This window comes from Neophocaena asiaeorientalis, unplaced genomic scaffold (assembly GCF_003031525.2).
Source record: "Neophocaena asiaeorientalis asiaeorientalis breed wild unplaced genomic scaffold, Neophocaena_asiaeorientalis_V1.1 scaffold134, whole genome shotgun sequence".
Classification (NCBI taxonomy): Eukaryota; Metazoa; Chordata; class Mammalia; order Artiodactyla; family Phocoenidae; genus Neophocaena; species Neophocaena asiaeorientalis.
The window spans coordinates 28,037,189-28,056,617 of NW_020185339.1; the positions used below are offsets into that span (position 1 = coordinate 28,037,189).

The following is a 19,429-nucleotide window of genomic DNA, read 5'->3' on the forward strand; positions in this document are numbered from 1 at the left end:
GCCTCCTCTAGAAGGTCCATATGGGACGCTTTCCCCTTCCTCCGATCCTCACGCCGCACCAGAGAAGCCTCGATACTCCACCTTCGGTTCTCCCCCGCCACGGCGCTCGCCTCTCACAGCCTCCTAAAGTGCTGCGAGCGCGCAAAGCGGAGCCGCGGGCCTGCACGGCCCAGGTGCTGTGTCAGCCTATCTGCCGGTTCCGCGCCGTGTACGGCCTGGAAAGTCACATGGCGCTGGAACCGGCCGGCGCCTTCACACTCCTGCTCTCCTCAGAGCAGGACGAGAATCCCAAGTCCACTCACCTCCACGAAGAGCAACATGACTTTCTCCGCTCGGCCCAATCGTTCTCGCCGACGCGACTCCAACTGGCTTACAGGCCGGAGCCCAATAGCTAGGATAAGGACACTCGCCTGGCCCCTCCACCCGGCAGCGGACCCGGCTCCTCCCCCGCCGTCAGCCGCTGCGGCCTGACCCGCCCAGTCCCTCCTCCCTTGAAACAGCAACTGTTTCCGGCTCTAGAGAACAATTGCTTCCGGGAGAAGAGAAAATCCTCGGCGCGCTCAACTTTTGCGCTACCTTTTGCAGCCGCAGTATGGACTGTACTATCATGTGGCCGGGGGGGGGGTGCGGGGGAAGCGATCAGAGGAAGGCACCATTCTGTGCCACGGGAGTATGTAAAAATTTTACAGGCGCATTTTATCCCTGGCGAAACGGATAGTTACCATGGCCATAATAACTCCGCAGTTCTCGTGGCCCAAGACCTAGATCTGATAAAAAGCCGAGCTTGTGCAAAATGTACTGAAAAACAACCAGCCCTGCCGAAAAGGCGGCGGCTCTCAGGGAAAAAGTAGAGAAGGGAAAAAAGCAGCAGTAATAGTAAACATATTAACAGCAACTGCTGTACATTAAAGGCCTACTACATGCCTGGCACTATTCTAAGTATTTTACGTGAATTAATCTAAACAATCCAACGCAATAATACTATTATTCCTATTTTACAGTTGAAGGAGCTCTCTAGAACACACTTTGCCCCAAGTTCCCTTGAATTAGGTACCCACATCTCTGCTCAATATAATCCTATTTGGTAGTACTTAGCCTGGATAGCCTCTTCATTGATGTTCTGCCATTAATTCAAATGAAATACACACAAAAATTTTTTTAATTATCTTTATAATTTTCTGTTAGATGATCCAAAATCCTTATTATCTTTAGCAACACTTACTAGGATTTGTCCCTTCCTTATCAGTCCCACTTCTATATCCTAGCTCTGACACTCATCGTTTGAAACAGTCATGTCTTGATCTTCTCCAATGGATTTTTTCTATTCTATTATTTCAAAAAATCTTCCTAAATTGAAAGTTTCATTTTTACCAAACTGTTATTATTTGCTTTCAAGACCTTACCATTCTGATACTATGTAATCTCCCTTAACCTCAAATGAATCCCTTCATTTTTCATTTAGATACCAAATTAATTTCCCCTTCGAATTGCTGATATTTCTGTCCCATACTCTCCTACTCTGATCTGCAGTAAACTCAACATTACCTCATCTCAATTAAACCAGTCTCCTTACTTTTTCCCTGAAATAACAAACTCTGCACTCACCTCCAAAGCCATGGCTCATTGAAAAGCCTATCTGAAATGCCTTCATTTGTCAGTCAATCTTCTCTCTCCATAAGATTCTCCCAAAGACTCTGCTCCTCACAGGTCTCTTCTTCATGTCCCTTGTTAGCACTTGAATATTATATTCTATCTTAATTTTTTTGTTTTGTTTTTTATTTTCTTCACAGGTCCCTATCATATATTTTTCAGTCTAGTATAATGGTAGCCACATAGTAGTATCTCAACAAATGCTTGTCAGATTGAAGAGATTTTAAAATTTGCTTTAAAAAGCCTTCATTTCCAGTTGCTGATGAATTCCATGCTGCATAAAAAAATATGAAGGAGAGAGAGAGAGCACAATAATACTAAATTCGTTTTGTTGACAAGTATGTAGGCTGCTTTGTGAATGCCCACTAGGGTAAGCAATATAAAGAAATCGAGAGAAATGAACAGTTATTTAAGGATCTCACAATATAGTATTATTATCAACAAAGTAATTAATAGATTAATTGATTATGTTGAGAAATGCTGGGTAATGATAGATATTTTAATGAAACCTCACATTTATATAAATAAATAATTCTCCTTAAATGTAGCCCTTTCACAGGAATGTACAGTGGAGAAAGGACAGCCTCTTCAATAAGTGGTGCTGGGAATACTGGACAGGTACATGTAACTGTTGGTGGGAATGTAAATTGATACAGCCACTGCGGAGAACAGTATGGAGATTCCTTAAAAAACTACAAATAGAACTACCATATGACCCAGCAATCCCATAATTCAAAACGAGTCATGTACCAAAATGTTCATTGCAGCTCTATTTACAATAGCCCGGAGATGGAAACAACCTAAGTGTCCATCATCGGATTGATGGATAAAGAAGATGTGGCACATATATACAATGGAATATTACTCAGCCATAAAAAGAAACGAAATTGAACTATTTGTAATGAGGTGGATAGACCTAGAGTCTGTCATACAGAGTGAAGTAAGTCAGAAAGAGAGAGACAAATACCGTATACTAACACATATATATGGAATTTAAGAAAAAAAAATGTCATGAAGAGCCTAGGGGTAAGACAGGAATAAAGACCCAGACCTACTAGAGAATGGACTTGAGGATATGAGGAGGGGGAAGGGTAAGCTGTGATAAAGTGAGAGAGAGGCATGGACATATATACACTACCAAACGTAAGGTAGATAGCTAGTGGGAAGCAGCCGCATAGCACAGGGAGATCAGCTCAGTGCTTTGTGACCACCTGGAGGGGTGGGAGTGGGAGAGTGGGAGGGAGGGAGACGCAAGAGGGAAGAGACATGGGGATATATGTATATATATAACTGATTCATTTTGTTGTAAAGCAGAAACTAACACACCATTGTAAAGCAATTATACTCCAATAAAGATGTTTTTTAAAAATGTGGCCCTTTCAGAAAACATTATGAACTTCCTTGAATAAATAGACTTAATTGTGATTTATAGGAAAGGAGGGAGTGATATTTTATGACTGGGGGGAGGGTGCAGTCTAACAATAAAAGGAAGTATGAAAGTATTCTGGGACTTACAAACGTTTCCATGAGGAGACGAGCTTTAAACTATAATGAATATCCAAATTTTAGACAGTTTCCATGGAGGTACTGAGGAAGAATATGCCAAATGTTAGATAAAGAAACCTAAAGTACCGCATCTGGTTTTGAGAGGTTCACCAACTGGTGGATAGAAACAAATAATAAATAGTTACACTCAATGAGATAAGTGCTATGATACAAAGTTTACAAAATGATTTGGGAACACAGGGGAGGGAGTAATTTAGACAACAGGATCTTAGAAGGGAAAATATTTAACTTGCTCTTACATATTGATTGATATTTTTGAAAGACAATTACATTATGATCCCCTGTATCCCTTTCTCTGAAGAATTGAAACAAATTGTTTAAATTTACAAGTTTACAACAAGCACTCAACATAGGACTAAGTTACAATAAGGACTCAACATAGGAAGTTCTCATAGAGAAATTGTTATACATCCACAATTTATATAAAATCTAAAACATACAAAATGATATTACATAGTTTATGAACACATACACCTGCAGTAAAAGTATATAAACAGAGACTAGACACAAATACATCAAATTCATGCTTGTTATGGCCCTCTGAAAAGGGGAAAACAGGAAGGAAGGAGTCTGGGGAGAACACCAAAGGGGACTTCAACTTTATCTCTAATGCTTTCTTTTATTTAAAAATATCTGAAGCAAATATGACAAAATGTTAATATCTGTTCATTCTGGGTGGTAGGCACATGGCTATTTGTTATATTTCTTTCTGTGCTTTTCACATTTTTTTAAATTAAAAAATAATCTACACAACCAACAAAACCATCTGTCCTTTTAATTGCTCTAGTGTCCTAAATCCTTTCACCACCTCTACAATCAGAGGAGCTGCCCAAAGTACTCTTCTTTCAGTTAGAAAGCAGCCTCTAAGTGTTCCCTTCAATTTCCCAGCCAACTACAGAACGTCAAAGCCTTCTTCAGTCAGGCTTCTTGAAAAAATGAGCCACTAGGCAGTCAGTGCAAAGAGTGTGATCTTCATGCAAATACTATCTTCCAAGTTACTACAAGTCTAGGAAAAGTTGAAGGGCAGCTGAGGAAGTTGTAACACAATTATTCCATTACAAGCTTAAACATTCTTAAGCGAAACCTCAGGAGGAGAGAAGAAACAGAAGTTACATTTGATACACTGGATCTTGAATTCTAACACCTAGATTTTAAGCTCATTTAAAGCAGGGCTATACCTTCTATTTCTTTTAGCGTTCCTGTTTATTCTTTCCTTCCCTCCCTCCCCCCTTCACCCGCTACCATCACAGCATATAGAATGCCTAATTCTCTGCATATAGTAAGCACTCTTTAAATGTTTGAGTCAATGATAACGTCACAATGGGTCTATTATGACATCACCCGGACTGAAACACCACGGCTAGTATCAGGGTACACCACAGATTCTTAACCACTGTGCTGCCAGAGAAGTCCCGCAATACCACAGTATCTTGATTACTGAGGTTTCATAATAATTCTTGAAATCATGTAGTTTTAATTCCTAAACTTTGTTCTTCTTCAATTGTGCCCAACTTCTCTCATCTTCCTTTTACTTCCTTTTCCTCTTCTTGGGCTTTTCTCTCAAGACTCAAACACTCATAATCTGAAACCCATCTTTGAGACTTCCCTGATGGCGCAGTGGTTAAGAATCCACCTGCCGATGCAGGGGACATGGGTTTGAGCCTCGGTCCGGTAAGATCCCACATGCCACGGAGCTACTAAGCCCATGTGCCACAACTACCAAGCCTGTGCTCTACAGCCCGCGAGCCACAACTACTGAGCTCACATGCCACAACTACTGAAGCCCGCACACCTAGAGCCCGTGCTCCGCAACACAAGAAGCCACCACAGTGAGAAGCCTGGGCACCTCAACGAAGAGTAGACCCCGCTCGCTGCAACTAGGGAAAACCCATGCACAGCAAGACCCAAAGCAGCCAAAAATAAATAATAAATAAATTTATTTTAAAAAATAAAAACTGTCTTTATCCACACTGCTTTCTCCCTTTGCTTTTCCATAGGATATTTAGAATCAGTCTGTCAAATAATATTGGGGGAAAAAAAAAGCCTACTGGTATTTTGACTGGGAATGTATTGAATTTGTAGGTCAATTTGGGGAGAATTGAAATCTTAACAATATTGAGTCTCTGACCCTTGAATATAGCATATATCTCCATTTATTTAGGTCTAATTTTTCTCAGAAGTGCTTTGCATATCTTTTGTCAGATTTATCCCCAAGTAGTTCATATTTTTATATTATTGTAAATAGTATTGTTCCTTAATTTCTATTCTCGATTGTTCACAACTAACAAAGAAATACAATAAATTTTTGCATATTGATCTTGTATACTGAAACCTAATCTATTAGTTCTCATAGATATTCTTTGTACAGTCTTTGGATTTTCTACATAGACAATCCTATCATATACTAATAGAGGCAGTATTATTTCCTCCTTTCATATCTCTGTGCATTTATACTTGGTTCTTGACTCATTGGTTAGGCTAGGACCTCCAATATCAAGTTGAATAAAAGTGATGAGACATCCTTGCTTTGTTCTTGATATTAGGCTTTAGCGGAAAGCATTCAGTCTTCTACCATTAAGTATGAAACAGCTGTATATATTTTATGGCTCTTTATCAAGTTGGGAAATTCCTTCTTTTCCTAGTTTGGTGAGTTTTGTTTTTTTTTTTTTTTTTTTTTTTTTTTTTTATTGCGGAGCACAGGCTCGGGACGCGCAAGCTCAGCGGCCATGGCTCACGGGCCCAGCCCCTCCGCGGCACGTGGGATCTTCCTGGACCAGGGCACAAACCCGTGTCCCCTGCATTGGCAGGCGGACTCTCAACCACTGCGCCACCAGGGAAGCCCCTGGTGAGTTTTTAATCAGGAATAGGTATTGGGTTTTATCAAAAGGTTTTACCACATCTAAGGAGATAATCATGATTTTTCCCCCCTATTTGAATCTGGCTATATAGTGAATTACATTAATGTTATGAATGTTAAACCAACCTTACACTTTTAGAGTAAATCCCATTTACTCATGATGTAGCATTCTTTTTACTATGTTGTATTCGATTAGCTACATTTTTGTTAACTAAACTTTTTCATAACTAACTTTTTCATCACCCCAAACAGAAACACTGACCCGTTAAACAGTAACTACCCATTCCCCTTTTCCCCCAAACCCTGGCAACAACCATTCATCTTTCTGTCTCTATGAATTTGCCTACTCTAGATACCTTATCTAAGTGAAATCATAAAGTATTTGTCCTTTTGTGCCTGGTTTATTTCATTTAGCATGTCCTCAGCATTCATCACTATTGCAGTATCTGTTAGAATTTCCTTTCTTTTAAAGGCTAACTATTATTCCATTGTATGTATATATCACGTTTTGTTTATCCACTCATTCATCATTGGACACGCGAGTTGCTTCCACCTCTCTGCCGTTGTGAATAATGCTGCTATGAACATAGGAGTACAAATATCTGTTTAAGTCCCTGCTGTCAATTCTTTGTATATCCAGGAGTAGAATTGCTGGATCATATGATAATTTTATTTTTCATTTCTTAAGGAACTGCCATACTGTTTTCCGTATGGCTGCACCATTTTACATCCTTATCAGCAGTGCACAAGGGTTCCAATTTCCTCACACTCTCACCAACACTTGTTATTTTCTAGGTTTTGGCTTTTTTTCTCATAATAGCTATCCTAATGGGTCTGAAGTATCTCACTGTGATTTTGATTTGCATTTCCCAAATGATTAGTGATGTTGAGCATCTTTTCATGTGCTTGCTTGTCATGTGTATATATTCTTTGGAGAAATGTCTATGCAAGTCTTTTGCCCATTTTGGAACTAGGTTTGTTCTTGTTGAGTTGTAGGAATTCTTCATATATTCTGGGTGTTAACTACTTATGAGATGTGTGATTTGCAAATATTTTCTCCCATTCTGTGTATTGCCTTTTTACTCTGTTGATAGCTGTGCCAATCAATTTTATGTGTCAACTTGACTGGCCTACAGGGAGCCCAGACATTTAGTCAGATATTCTGGGTATGTCTGTGAAGACGTTTCTGGATGAGATTGACACTTGAATCAGTAGACTGAGTAAAGCAGAATGCCCTCCCTAATGTGGGTGGGTCTTACCCAATTAAAGACCTGAATAGAACAAAAAAAGTCTAAGCAGAAGGGAACTCCACCTGTCTGACTGCCTTGGGCTGGGACTTTAGTCTTTTCAGTCTTTAGGCTTGAACTGAAACATCAGCTCTTCTTGGGTCTTGGACCTGCTGGCTTTTAGACTGGAACTATACCTTGGGCTCTCCTGGGTCAGGGATCTTCCTGGACCAGGGCACAAACCCGTGTCCCCTGCATTGGCAGGCGGACTCTCAACCACTGCGCCACCAGGGAAGCCCCTGGTGAGTTTTTAATCAGGAATAGGTATTGGGTTTTATCAAAAGGTTTTACCACATCTAAGGAGATAATCATGATTTTTCCCCCCTATTTGAATCTGGCTATATAGTGAATTACATTAATGTTATGAATGTTAAACCAACCTTACACTTTTAGAGTAAATCCCATTTACTCATGATGTAGCATTCTTTTTACTATGTTGTATTCGATTAGCTACATTTTTGTTAACTAAACTTTTTCATAACTAACTTTTTCATCACCCCAAACAGAAACACTGACCCGTTAAACAGTAACTACCCATTCCCCTTTTCCCCCAAACCCTGGCAACAACCATTCATCTTTCTGTCTCTATGAATTTGCCTACTCTAGATACCTTATCTAAGTGAAATCATAAAGTATTTGTCCTTTTGTGCCTGGTTTATTTCATTTAGCATGTCCTCAGCATTCATCACTATTGCAGTATCTGTTAGAATTTCCTTTCTTTTAAAGGCTAACTATTATTCCATTGTATGTATATATCACGTTTTGTTTATCCACTCATTCATCATTGGACACGCGAGTTGCTTCCACCTCTCTGCCGTTGTGAATAATGCTGCTATGAACATAGGAGTACAAATATCTGTTTAAGTCCCTGCTGTCAATTCTTTGTATATCCAGGAGTAGAATTGCTGGATCATATGATAATTTTATTTTTCATTTCTTAAGGAACTGCCATACTGTTTTCCGTATGGCTGCACCATTTTACATCCTTATCAGCAGTGCACAAGGGTTCCAATTTCCTCACACTCTCACCAACACTTGTTATTTTCTAGGTTTTGGCTTTTTTTCTCATAATAGCTATCCTAATGGGTCTGAAGTATCTCACTGTGATTTTGATTTGCATTTCCCAAATGATTAGTGATGTTGAGCATCTTTTCATGTGCTTGCTTGTCATGTGTATATATTCTTTGGAGAAATGTCTATGCAAGTCTTTTGCCCATTTTGGAACTAGGTTTGTTCTTGTTGAGTTGTAGGAATTCTTCATATATTCTGGGTGTTAACTACTTATGAGATGTGTGATTTGCAAATATTTTCTCCCATTCTGTGTATTGCCTTTTTACTCTGTTGATAGCTGTGCCAATCAATTTTATGTGTCAACTTGACTGGCCTACAGGGAGCCCAGACATTTAGTCAGATATTCTGGGTATGTCTGTGAAGACGTTTCTGGATGAGATTGACACTTGAATCAGTAGACTGAGTAAAGCAGAATGCCCTCCCTAATGTGGGTGGGTCTTACCCAATTAAAGACCTGAATAGAACAAAAAAAGTCTAAGCAGAAGGGAACTCCACCTGTCTGACTGCCTTGGGCTGGGACTTTAGTCTTTTCAGTCTTTAGGCTTGAACTGAAACATCAGCTCTTCTTGGGTCTTGGACCTGCTGGCTTTTAGACTGGAACTATACCTTGGGCTCTCCTGGGTCTCTAGCTTGCCAAGTAGAGATCATGATACTTCTTAGCCTCCACAATCATGTGAGCTGATTCATTATAAGATAAAAAAAAGATATATATATATCAACTGAAAAAAAATGCACAACCTAAAAGTTGAGAATTATGTTTTATTTGGTGCAATTGCTGAAAACTTAAGCCCAGGAGACAGCCTCTCAGATAGCTGTGAGGGACTGTTCCAAAGACGTAAGGGAGGACCAAGGATATATAGGATGTTTTGCATTAAAAAAAACCCAACAACAACAGGTAGCTGGAACATCAGAAAAGATTATTGTTAATTAAAGAAAACCAGATATTTCAAGTTAATGAATTTCGCACTTCTCTAAATTCATTAACTGGGAAGATGCAAGAATCTGGGCTCATTGAAATCATTCCTTTGACATGCACCTTAACTACTTAGAGCCAGTATCCTGTTTATCTCCATCCTTGGCATGATCTGGCAATTAAGATATGCAAAATGTCACCATTGGATATTCCTAATGCACTGCTTATAAGAAGCAAGAACCTGGGTGACTGTGTATATGACACTTTCAAACATTTTTGGCAAATTAACAAATATAATGAGATTGGTTGGTTGCTCCTAATGTCACTGAACAAAGTGGGGAAAGAAAAGGATGAGCTCAGGGAATCAGATTCCCAGCTCAAGTGCCACATAAATGACCCGAAAGCTTCTGTGTGTGCCTTAAAGGAGACCCTTAATCTCCTGTAGCTCCAGGCTAAGACTGATGAAATTAAACAAAGAATCTCATTCTCTGACTAGCTGAATTACAAGTTGATCTCCCAGCCTCACTGGGTGGCTAATGTTAAAGTGAGGGCATTGGGACTACCCTGGTGACGCAGTGGTTAAGAATCCTCCTGCCAATGCAGGGGACACGGGTTTGAGCCCTGGTCCAGGAAGATCCCACATGCTGTGGAGCAACAAAGCCTGTGTGCCACAACTACTGAGCCCGCGTGCCACAACTACTGAAGCCCACGTGCCTAGAGCCCATGCTCTGCAACAAGAGAAGCCACTGCAATGAGAAGCCCGCACACAGCAACGAAGACCCAATGCATCTAAATATAAATAAATAAATTTATAAAGTAAGGGCATTGACTGAAAAGGAATGGGATCCTGAAAGTTGGAATGGGGATGTGTGGAAAGACTTCGTTAAAGCTTGGGATGTTGAAAGCTCTAAATTCTGATGAGTGTTCTTTGCCAGGGGAGCGGCCTCTTCACCCAACACCAGTGGGAATGGCCACTCCACCCCTGTCTGAGAGTATGAGCCCTGCATTGCCTGAGGAAACTGTACTGACCTCTCCTGAGGCAGTTGTCATGCAAGACAAGGCTGAGTTTCCTCAGGAACCACTCCCACAGCATTTCTTTCTTTCTAGATCTATAACTAGATTCAAATCCCAGTAGGCCACTAAAAGTGAGGTACAAAGGGTGACCCATGAGGAGGTACACTACACTCCAGAAGAACTAGTTGAGTTTTCTAATTTCTACAGGCAGAAATCCAGGGAATATGTGTGGGAATGGATGTTAAAGATGTGGGATAATGGTGGAAGGAACATAAAGTTGGATCAGGCCAACTGATGTAGACTCACTAAGCTGAGATTCAGTATTTAACATTTCAGCTTGGGGAATCAGAAAAGGTTCTAACAGTTTGGTTGGTTGACTGAAACATGGACCGAAAGGTTACTCACAGTGAATAAGTTAGACATGCCAGACTTGTCTAATGTAGGGGAAAGAATTAAAAGGCTTAGAGAAATTGGAATGTTAAAGTGGATTTGTCATTGAAGATCTGCTCATCCAACCTGGGAGAGTCCAGAAGACATACCTTTCATCATGACTGTGAGAAACAGATGTACGAGAGGAGCCTTGGCATCCTTGGAGAACTCTGTGATCACTCTTCTCTGTAGACCAGACCTTACAGTGGGAAATCTAAAAACAATGGGAGTGATTGGATCCTGAGATACCAAGGACCAAGTGGTGGCAGTCAACCATCAAAGGCCAAGTGGGCATGGTTACCATAATGGACAGCAAAAAGCATCAATGAGAATAGTCTGACTTATGAAGAACTATGGCATTGGCTAGTCGATCACGGTATTCCTACTAAAAGTAAAATAGTTAGGAACCTACTAAATTCTTACCTGATCTGTATAAGTGGAAAATTTCTGGGTCAAGTGAACAAAAGTCTAACCTGAATCGTAACAACAGAGAATCATGGCCCCTCAATCAATTCCCAGACTTAAGCTGTTTACAGACCCAGAACCACTTGAATGAAGGGGAGGTTGGGTTTCTTTGCAGAAGGACACTGTCAAATTTTATACTATTAATCCTTCTCCAAGCCTTCTCTGAAGAGAACTGGCCTTTTACCAGGATAACTGTGCATTGGAGAAAAGGAAATAACCAGACCTTTTGGGGACTACTGGCTCTGAACTGATACTAATTCTAGGAGATCCAAAGTGTAATCTATGGTCTACCAGTCAGAGTAGGGACTTACAGAAGTCATGTGATTAATAGAGTTTTAGCTCAGGTCCATATCACAGTGGGCCCACTGGGTCCCTGAACCCATCCTGTGGTTATTTTGCCAATTCTGGAATATGTAAAAGGAAAAGACATACTCAGCAGCTGGCAGAATCCCCACACTAGTTCCCTGACCTGTGGAGTGAGGGCTATTGTGGTGGGAGATGCCAAGTGGAAGCCACTAGAGCTGCCTTTACATAGGAAAGTAGTAAACCAAAAACAATACTGCATTTCTAGAGGAATTGCAGAAGTAAATGCCACCATCAGGGAAAGATGAAGGAGTGGTAATTCCCATCACATCCTCATTCAACTTGCCTATCTGGCTTGTGCAGAAGAGAGATGGACCTTTGAGAATGACAGTGGATTATTGTAAAATTAATCAGGTGGTGACTCCAATTGCAGCTGATGTACCAGATGTGGTTTCATTGCTTGAGCAAATTATCACACACTCTGGTACCTCGTATGCAGCTACTGATCTGGCAAATGGCTTTCTCCATACCTGTCAATATGGACCACCAGACGCAATTTTCTTTCAGTGGGCAAGGCGAGCAATACACTTTTACTGGTCTACCTCAGGACATACCAACTCTCCAGTTTGGTAGAATTCACCAGTGAAGCCACCTGGTCTAGGACTCTTCTTTGTTGGGAGGTTTTTTATTACTGGTTTGTTCTCTGTTCTAGTTATGTGTCTATTCAGATTTTATATTTCTTTGTTATTCAGTTTTCATATGTTTTGTGTTTTCAGGAATTTTCCCATTTCATCTAGGTTAACAATTTGGTGGCATACAATCGTTCATAGTACCCTCTTGTAATCCTCCTTATTTCTTTAAAATTTTTAAAATTGAAGTATAATTGATGTATAATATTTTATGTTATGGGTGTACAATATAGTGATTCATAATTTTTCTTCCACCCACCCAACCATCTATCCACCCATCCATTCACCGACCCATTCCGTGATTCACAATTTTTAAAGGTTATACCCCATTTATAGTTATTATAAAATATTGACTATATTCCCTGTGTTGTACAATATATCCTTGTAGCTTCTTTTTTTTTTTTTTTTTTTGTAGCTTCTTTTATACCTAATAACTTGTATCTCTTGTTCCCCTACCGCTATATTGCCCCTCCCCCCTTCCCTCTCTCCACGGGTAACCACTAGTTTGCTCTCTATATCTGTGAATCTGCTTCTTTTTTGTTATATTCACTAGTTTGTTGTATTTTTTAGATTCCAGATATAAGTGATATCATACAGTATTTGTTTTTCTCTGTCTGACTTATTTCACTAAGCATAATACCCTCTAGGTCCATCCATGTTGTTGCAAATGGCAAAATTTCATTCTTTTTTATGGCTGAGTAGTATTCCATTGTGTGTGTATGTGTACATTTTCTTTTCTTTTTTTTTTTTTTTTTGGCCACACCACGTGGCATGTGGGATCTTAGTTCCCTGACCAGGGATCAAACCCACACCCCCTGCAGTGGAAGCAGAGTCTTAACCACTGGACTACCAGGGAAGTCCCTATGTACATTTTCTTTATCCATTCATCTTTATCCATTCATCTGTTGATGGATGCTTAGATTGTGTCCATCTCTTGGCTATTGTAAATAATGCTGCTATGAACATTGGGGTGCATGTATCTTTTCGAATTTGTGTTTTTGTTAATCCTGTTTATTTCTGTAGAATCAGTAGTAATGTCCCCACATTGATTTCTGGTTTAAGTAATTTGAGTAATCTCTTTTTTTGTCAGTCTAATTAAAGGTTTGTCAATTTTGTTGATTTAGGGGGAAAAGTCAACTTTTTGTTTCATTGATTTTCTTTATTGATTCTCTAAACTCATTTATTTATTTATTTGGGACTATGCCATGGGGCATGTGGGATCTTAGTTCCCTAATCAGGGATTGATCCCGTGCCCCCTGCAGTGGAAGCTTGGAGTCTTAACCATTGGACCACCAGGGAAGTCCCTATACTCTTTTTTTTTTTTTAAGTCTGCTCTAATTTTTCTAATCCTTCTTTCTGCTAGCTTTGGGTTAATTTTTCTTTCTCTAGTTCATTCAAGGTATAAAGTTAGGTTGTTGACTTGAGACCTTCTTTTTTTCATGTTTATTCCTATAAATTTCCCTCTTAGCACTGCTTTTGCTACATCCCATAAGTTTTTTGTTTTTTGGTTTTTTTTTTTGGCTGCGTTGGGTCTTTGTTGCTGCACAAGGGCTTTCTCTAGTTGTGGCGAGCGGTGCACTGGCTTCTCATTGCAGTGGCTTCTCTTGTTGCAGAGCATGGGCTCTAGGCACACGGGCTTCAGTAGTTGCAGCACATGGGCTCAGTAGTTGCAGCATATGGGCCTTAGAGCATGCGGGCTTCAGTAGTTGCAGCACATGGGCTCAGTAGTTGCAGCATGCAGACCTTAGAGCATGCGGGCTTCAGTAGTTGCAGCACACAGGCTCAGTAGTTGTGGTGCACAGGCTTAGTGGCTCCGCAGCATGTGGGATCTTCCCGGACCAGGGATCAAACCTGTGTCCCCTACATTGGCAGGTGGATTCTTAACCACTGCCCCACCACGGAAGTCCCCCCATAAGTTTATTTATTTATTTATTTATGTTTGGTTGCATTGGGTCTTTGTTGCTGCACAAGGGCTTTCTCTAGTTGCGACAAGCAGGGGCTACCCTTCATTTTGGTGCATGGGCTTCTCACTGTGGTGGCTTCTGTTGTTGCAGAGCTTGGGCTATAGGCACGCACGCTTCAGTTGTTGTGGCTCACGGGCTCTAGAGCTCAGGCTCAGTAGTTGTGGTGCACGGGCTTAGTTGCTCTGCAGCATGTGGGATCTTCCCAGACCAGGGGAAGAACCTGTGTCCCCTGTGTCCCCTGCATTGGCAGAAGGATTCTTAAACACTGCACCACCAGGGAAGCCCTCCCTCCATAAGTTTTTGTATGTTGTGATTTCATTTTCATCTCTAAGTATTTTTAAATTTCCTTTGTAATCTCATCTTTGACTCACTTGTTTAAGAATGTGTTAATTTCCACATATTTGTGAATTTTCCAGTTTTCCTTCTGTGGTTGATTTATAATTTCATCTCACTGTGGTTGGAAAAGATACTTTGTATAATATAATTTTAAATACATTGAGATTTATTTTGTGGCCTATCCTGGAGAAGGGTCTATCCTGGAGAATGCCCCACATGCAGTTGAAAAAATTGTGTATTCTGGGTTTTTTTGTTTGTTTTTGGCCACATGGTAAGGCATGTGAGCTCTTAGTTCCCTGACCAGGGATCAAACCCATGTCCCCAGCATTGGGAGTGTGGAGTCTTAACCACTAGACCACCAGGAAAGTCCCTTTTCTTGTATTCTGTTATTTGATGGAGTATTCTGTATACATCTGTTATATCTAGATGGTTTATTGGTTGTTCAAGTCCTCCATTTCCTAATTTATCTCTGTCTAGTTGTTCTGTCCATTACTGAAAGTGAAATCTCCCCTTATTGCTGTAGAACTATCTATTTCTCCCTTCAAGTCTGTTAATTTTTGCTTCTTATATTTGGAGGGTATGTTATTAGGTGCGTACATTTTTATAATTGTTATATCTTCTTCCTCTATTGAACCTTTTTATTACAGTCGCTTGCAATCTTTTAAAAAATTTAAACTCTATTTTGGGGGACGGAGTCAAGATGGCAGAATAGAAGGACATGGAGTTTGCATCTCCTCACAACTAGGGCACCTACTAAGTGCTGGTGGGGACCTCAGATACCTAAGGGGACGGGAGGAATCCACACGTGACCAGGTAGGATGTGGGAGGGAGAGGGGAAAGAAAAATGGAGGTGGGGCTGTTACAGAGGAAGAAACAGAGAGAAGTTAGAGTTTCACAGAGACCAGAGTGAGTCATTCCCCCAGTCACTGCTTGGACATTTGCCTAGGAAACAAACTTAAAGACAAGTGAGAGGGGAACCAAGATGGCAGAGTAGAAGGACGTGCTCTCATTCCCTCTTGAGAGAACACCAGAATCACAACTAGCTGCTGGACAATCATCAACAGGAAGACACTGGAACTCACCAGAAAAGATACCCCACATCCAAAGACAAAGGAGAAGCCACAATGAGACAGTAGAGGGGCACAATCACAGTAAAATCAAATCCCATAACGGCTGGGTGGGTGACGCACAGACTGGAGAACACTTATACCACAGAAGTCCACCCACTGGAGTGAAGGTTCTGAGCCCCACGTCAGGCTTCCCAACCCGGGGGTCCAGAAACGGGAGGAGGAATTCGTAGAGAATCAGACTTTGAAGCCTAGTGGGAATTAATTGATTGCAGGACTGCGACAGGACTGGGGGAAACAGAGACTCCACGCTTGGAGGGCACACACCAAGTAGTGTGCGCATCAGGACCCAGGGGAAGGAGCAGTGACCCCAGGGGAGACTGAACCAGACCTACCTGCTAGTGTTGGAGGGTCTCCTGCAGAGGCGTCGCATGACGGGGGGGTGCTGTGGCTCACTGTGGGGCCAAGGACACTTACAGCAGAAGTTCTGGGAAGTATTCCTTGGCATGAGCCCTCCGAGTCTGTCATTAGCCCCACCAAAGAGCCCAGGTAGGCTCCAGTGTTGGGTTGCCTCAGGCCAAACAACCAACAGGGAGGGCCCCAGCCCCACCCATAAACAGTCAAGTGGATTAAAGTTTTACTGAGCTCTGCCCACCCGAGCAACAGCCAGCTCTACCCACCAACAGTCCCTCTCATCAAGCCTCTTAGATAGCCTCATCCACAAGAGGGCAGAGTGCAGAAGCAAGAAGAATTACAATCCTGCAGCCTGTGGAACGAAAATCACATTCACAGAAAGACAGACAAGATGAAAAGGCAGAGGGCTATGTACCAGATGAAGGAACAAGATAAAACCCCAGAAAAACAACTAAATGAAGTGGAGATAGGCAATCTTCCAGAAAAAGAATTCAGAATAATGGTAGTGAAGATGATCCAGGACCTCGGAAAAAGGATGGAGGCAAAGATCGAGAAGATGCAAAAAATGTTTAATAAAGACCTAGAAGAATTAAACAACAAAGAGGGATGAACAATACAATAACTGAAATGAAAACTATACTAGAAGGAATCAATAGCAGAATAACTGAGGCAGAAGAACGGATAAGTGACCTGGAAGACAGAATGGTGGAATTCACTGCTGTGGAACAGAATAAAGAAAAAAGAATGAAAAGAAATGAAGACAGCCTAAGAGACCTCTGGGACAACATTAAACGCAACAACATTTGCATTATAGGGGTCCCAGAAGGAGAAGAGAGAGAGAAAGGACCAGAGAAAATATTTCAGGAGATTACAGTCAAACACTTCCCTAACATGGGAAAGGAAACAGCCACCCAAGTCCAGGAAGTGCAGTGAGTCCCATACAGGATAAACACAAGGAGAAACACACTGAGATATATAGTAATCAAACTGGCAAAAATTAAAGACAAAGAAAAATTATTGAAAGCAGCAAGGGAAAAACGACAAATAACATACAAGGGAACTCCCATAAGGTTAACAGCTGATTTCTCAGCAGAAACTCTACAAGCCAGAAGGGAGTGGCATGATATACTTAAAGTGATGAAAGGGAAGAACCTACAACCAAGATTACTCTACCCGGCAAGGATCTCATTCAGATTCGATGGAGAAATCAAAAGCTTTACAGACAAGCAAAAGCTAAGAGAATTCAGCACCACCAAACCAGCTCTACAACAAATGCTAAAGGAACTTCTCTAAGTGGAAAACACAAGAGAAGAAAAGGATCTACAAAAACAAACCCAAAACCATTAAGAAAATGGTCATAGGAACATACATATCGATAATTACCTTAAACGTGAATGGATTAAATGCTCCAACCAAAAGACACAGGCTTGCTGAATGGACATGAAAACAAGACCTACATATATGCAGTCTACAAGAGACCCACTTCAGACCTAGGGACACATACAGACTGAAAGTGAGGGGATGGAAAAAGATATTCCATGCAAATGGAAATCAAAAGAAAGCTGGAGTAGACTTAAACGTGAATGGCATCACCCCACACCAGTTAGAATGGGCATCATCAAAAAATCTACAAACAATAAGTGCTGGTGAGGGTGTGGAGAAAAGGGAACCCTCTTGCACTGTTGGTGGGAATGTAAATTGATACAGCCACTATGGAGAACAGTATGGACGTTCCTTAAAAAACTAAAAATAGAATTACCATATGACCCAGCAATCCCACTACTGGGCATATACCCAGAGAAAACCATAATTCAAAAAGAGACATGTACCACAATGTTCATTGCAGCACTATTTACAATAGCCAGGACACGGAAGCAACCTAAATGCCCATTGACAGACGAATGGATAAAGAAGATGTGGTACATATATACAGTGGAATATTACTCAGCCATAAAATGGAATGAAATTGAGTCATTTGTTGAGATGTGGATGGATTTAGAGACTGCCATACACAGTGAAGTAAGTCAGAAAGAGGAAAACAAATATCGTATATTAACGCATGTATGTGGAACCTAGAAAAATGGTACAGATGAACCGGTTTGCAGGGCAGAAGTTGAGACACAGATGTAGAGGACAAACGTATGGACACCAAGTGCGGAAAACCGCAGTGGGGTGGGGATGGTGGTGTGCTGAATTGCGTGATTGGGATTGACATGTATACACTGATGTGTATAAAATTGATGAGTAATAAGAACCTGTAGCATAAACAAACAAACAAACAAAAAAGACAACTAATACTAAACTTTCTTTGGGTTATTTGTATGGAAATATGTTAATATAAATGTTTCAGACATTACATGAAATTTCTAAAAATCTTATATGTTCTGGTATAATTTATAAGTCATAATTCTAGTTATTATTTTAAAATGTATATCTCAGAAATAACTAAATTTCCTTGTCAATTGCATTATTATGAACTTTCATCAAATCTTTATCCGTGGTCATTTTTAAGTCTTTTGTCATTTACAGACAGTTCTGGGTGTACTCTGATACTTTTGCAAAAATGTTCCTATAAAAGTGTTTCATCTTCAAGGAATTCATGGAAAAGACTGACAAATACAGATTTCTGGTAACTGACTATACTGCTGAACTGAATGAATAAGCATTTTCAGAACTCTAATGGAAAACTGATGAATTCATAAAAGTGTTAACAAAGATCAAGATGAAAAAAAATTAATTACATGGGACTGAGTGAACTGATGAGGATGATAATAATATTTGTGACTTTCTGTTTCAATAAAAACAAAAAAAATCCCACAAGGACTCAGAGGCAAAAAATATACAAATCAATTTTCACTGCAAAGTAAAGGAGCTGTTACGGTGGAGGATTCCTGGACTGAATGTCAATATTATGACATAGTATGAGTGTGCTTCCTGTTTGGTAATTGCAATCATTGTTGCTTTTGTTGTGGTCATCCATTTACAATGCTTGGTGTCAGTTTATTTATCTCTTGTAAAAATAAAATACAGTGTGTGTGAAAAAAAAAAAAAGCAGAGGTGGCATGGGACCGGCACCCCTGAGGGGGGATGGGGGAGGGGAAATGTTCCCACGCTCAGAGGTGCCCACTCATGGACATGGGACAGTGGGGACGAAGAGGGACCTTCAGGGGATTGGGGGATCGGAGGGAAATACTTCTTCCCCGCCTGCTCAGGCCCCAGCAAGCCTGCTGGGGTCCCAGGCCTGAATCCCCACCCACCTGAGGCTCCCTCCGGCTGTGCTGGTCCTGGGCCTGAGTTCCCCCCACAAGCCTCTTCTGAGTGCGTGGGTCCTGGGCCTCAGCTGTGCCCCAGCTGGGGCCTCCTTTGGCTGCTTGGGTCCTGGCAGACCTGAGTACCGCCCCCAAC

The 19,429-nt window shown here is 40.9% G+C and overlaps 2 protein-coding genes across 4 annotated transcripts in view; one reads left to right on the plus strand and one right to left on the minus strand.

The window, feature by feature from the left end:
- LARP4 (La ribonucleoprotein 4) overlaps positions 1-440 on the minus strand; it is a 64,093-nt gene extending 63,653 nt beyond the window's left edge. For 2 of the 3 annotated variants that reach the window (XM_024736852.1, XM_024736854.1), the window contains exon 1: positions 303-440. In XM_024736852.1, the coding sequence (XP_024592620.1) occupies positions 303-320 (18 nt within the window). In that variant the 5' untranslated portion in view covers positions 321-440. The remainder of the gene's footprint in view (positions 1-302) is intronic. The other variant, XM_024736855.1, reaches the window with a different exon arrangement.
- Positions 441-10,202: 9,762 nt separating this feature from the next.
- The window catches only part of FAM186A (family with sequence similarity 186 member A), a 130,948-nt gene continuing 121,721 nt past the window's right edge, over positions 10,203-19,429 (plus strand). Inside the window, 1 exon segment of the mRNA XM_024736424.1 lies at positions 10,203-10,364. Within this exon segment, the coding sequence (XP_024592192.1) occupies positions 10,203-10,364 (162 nt within the window).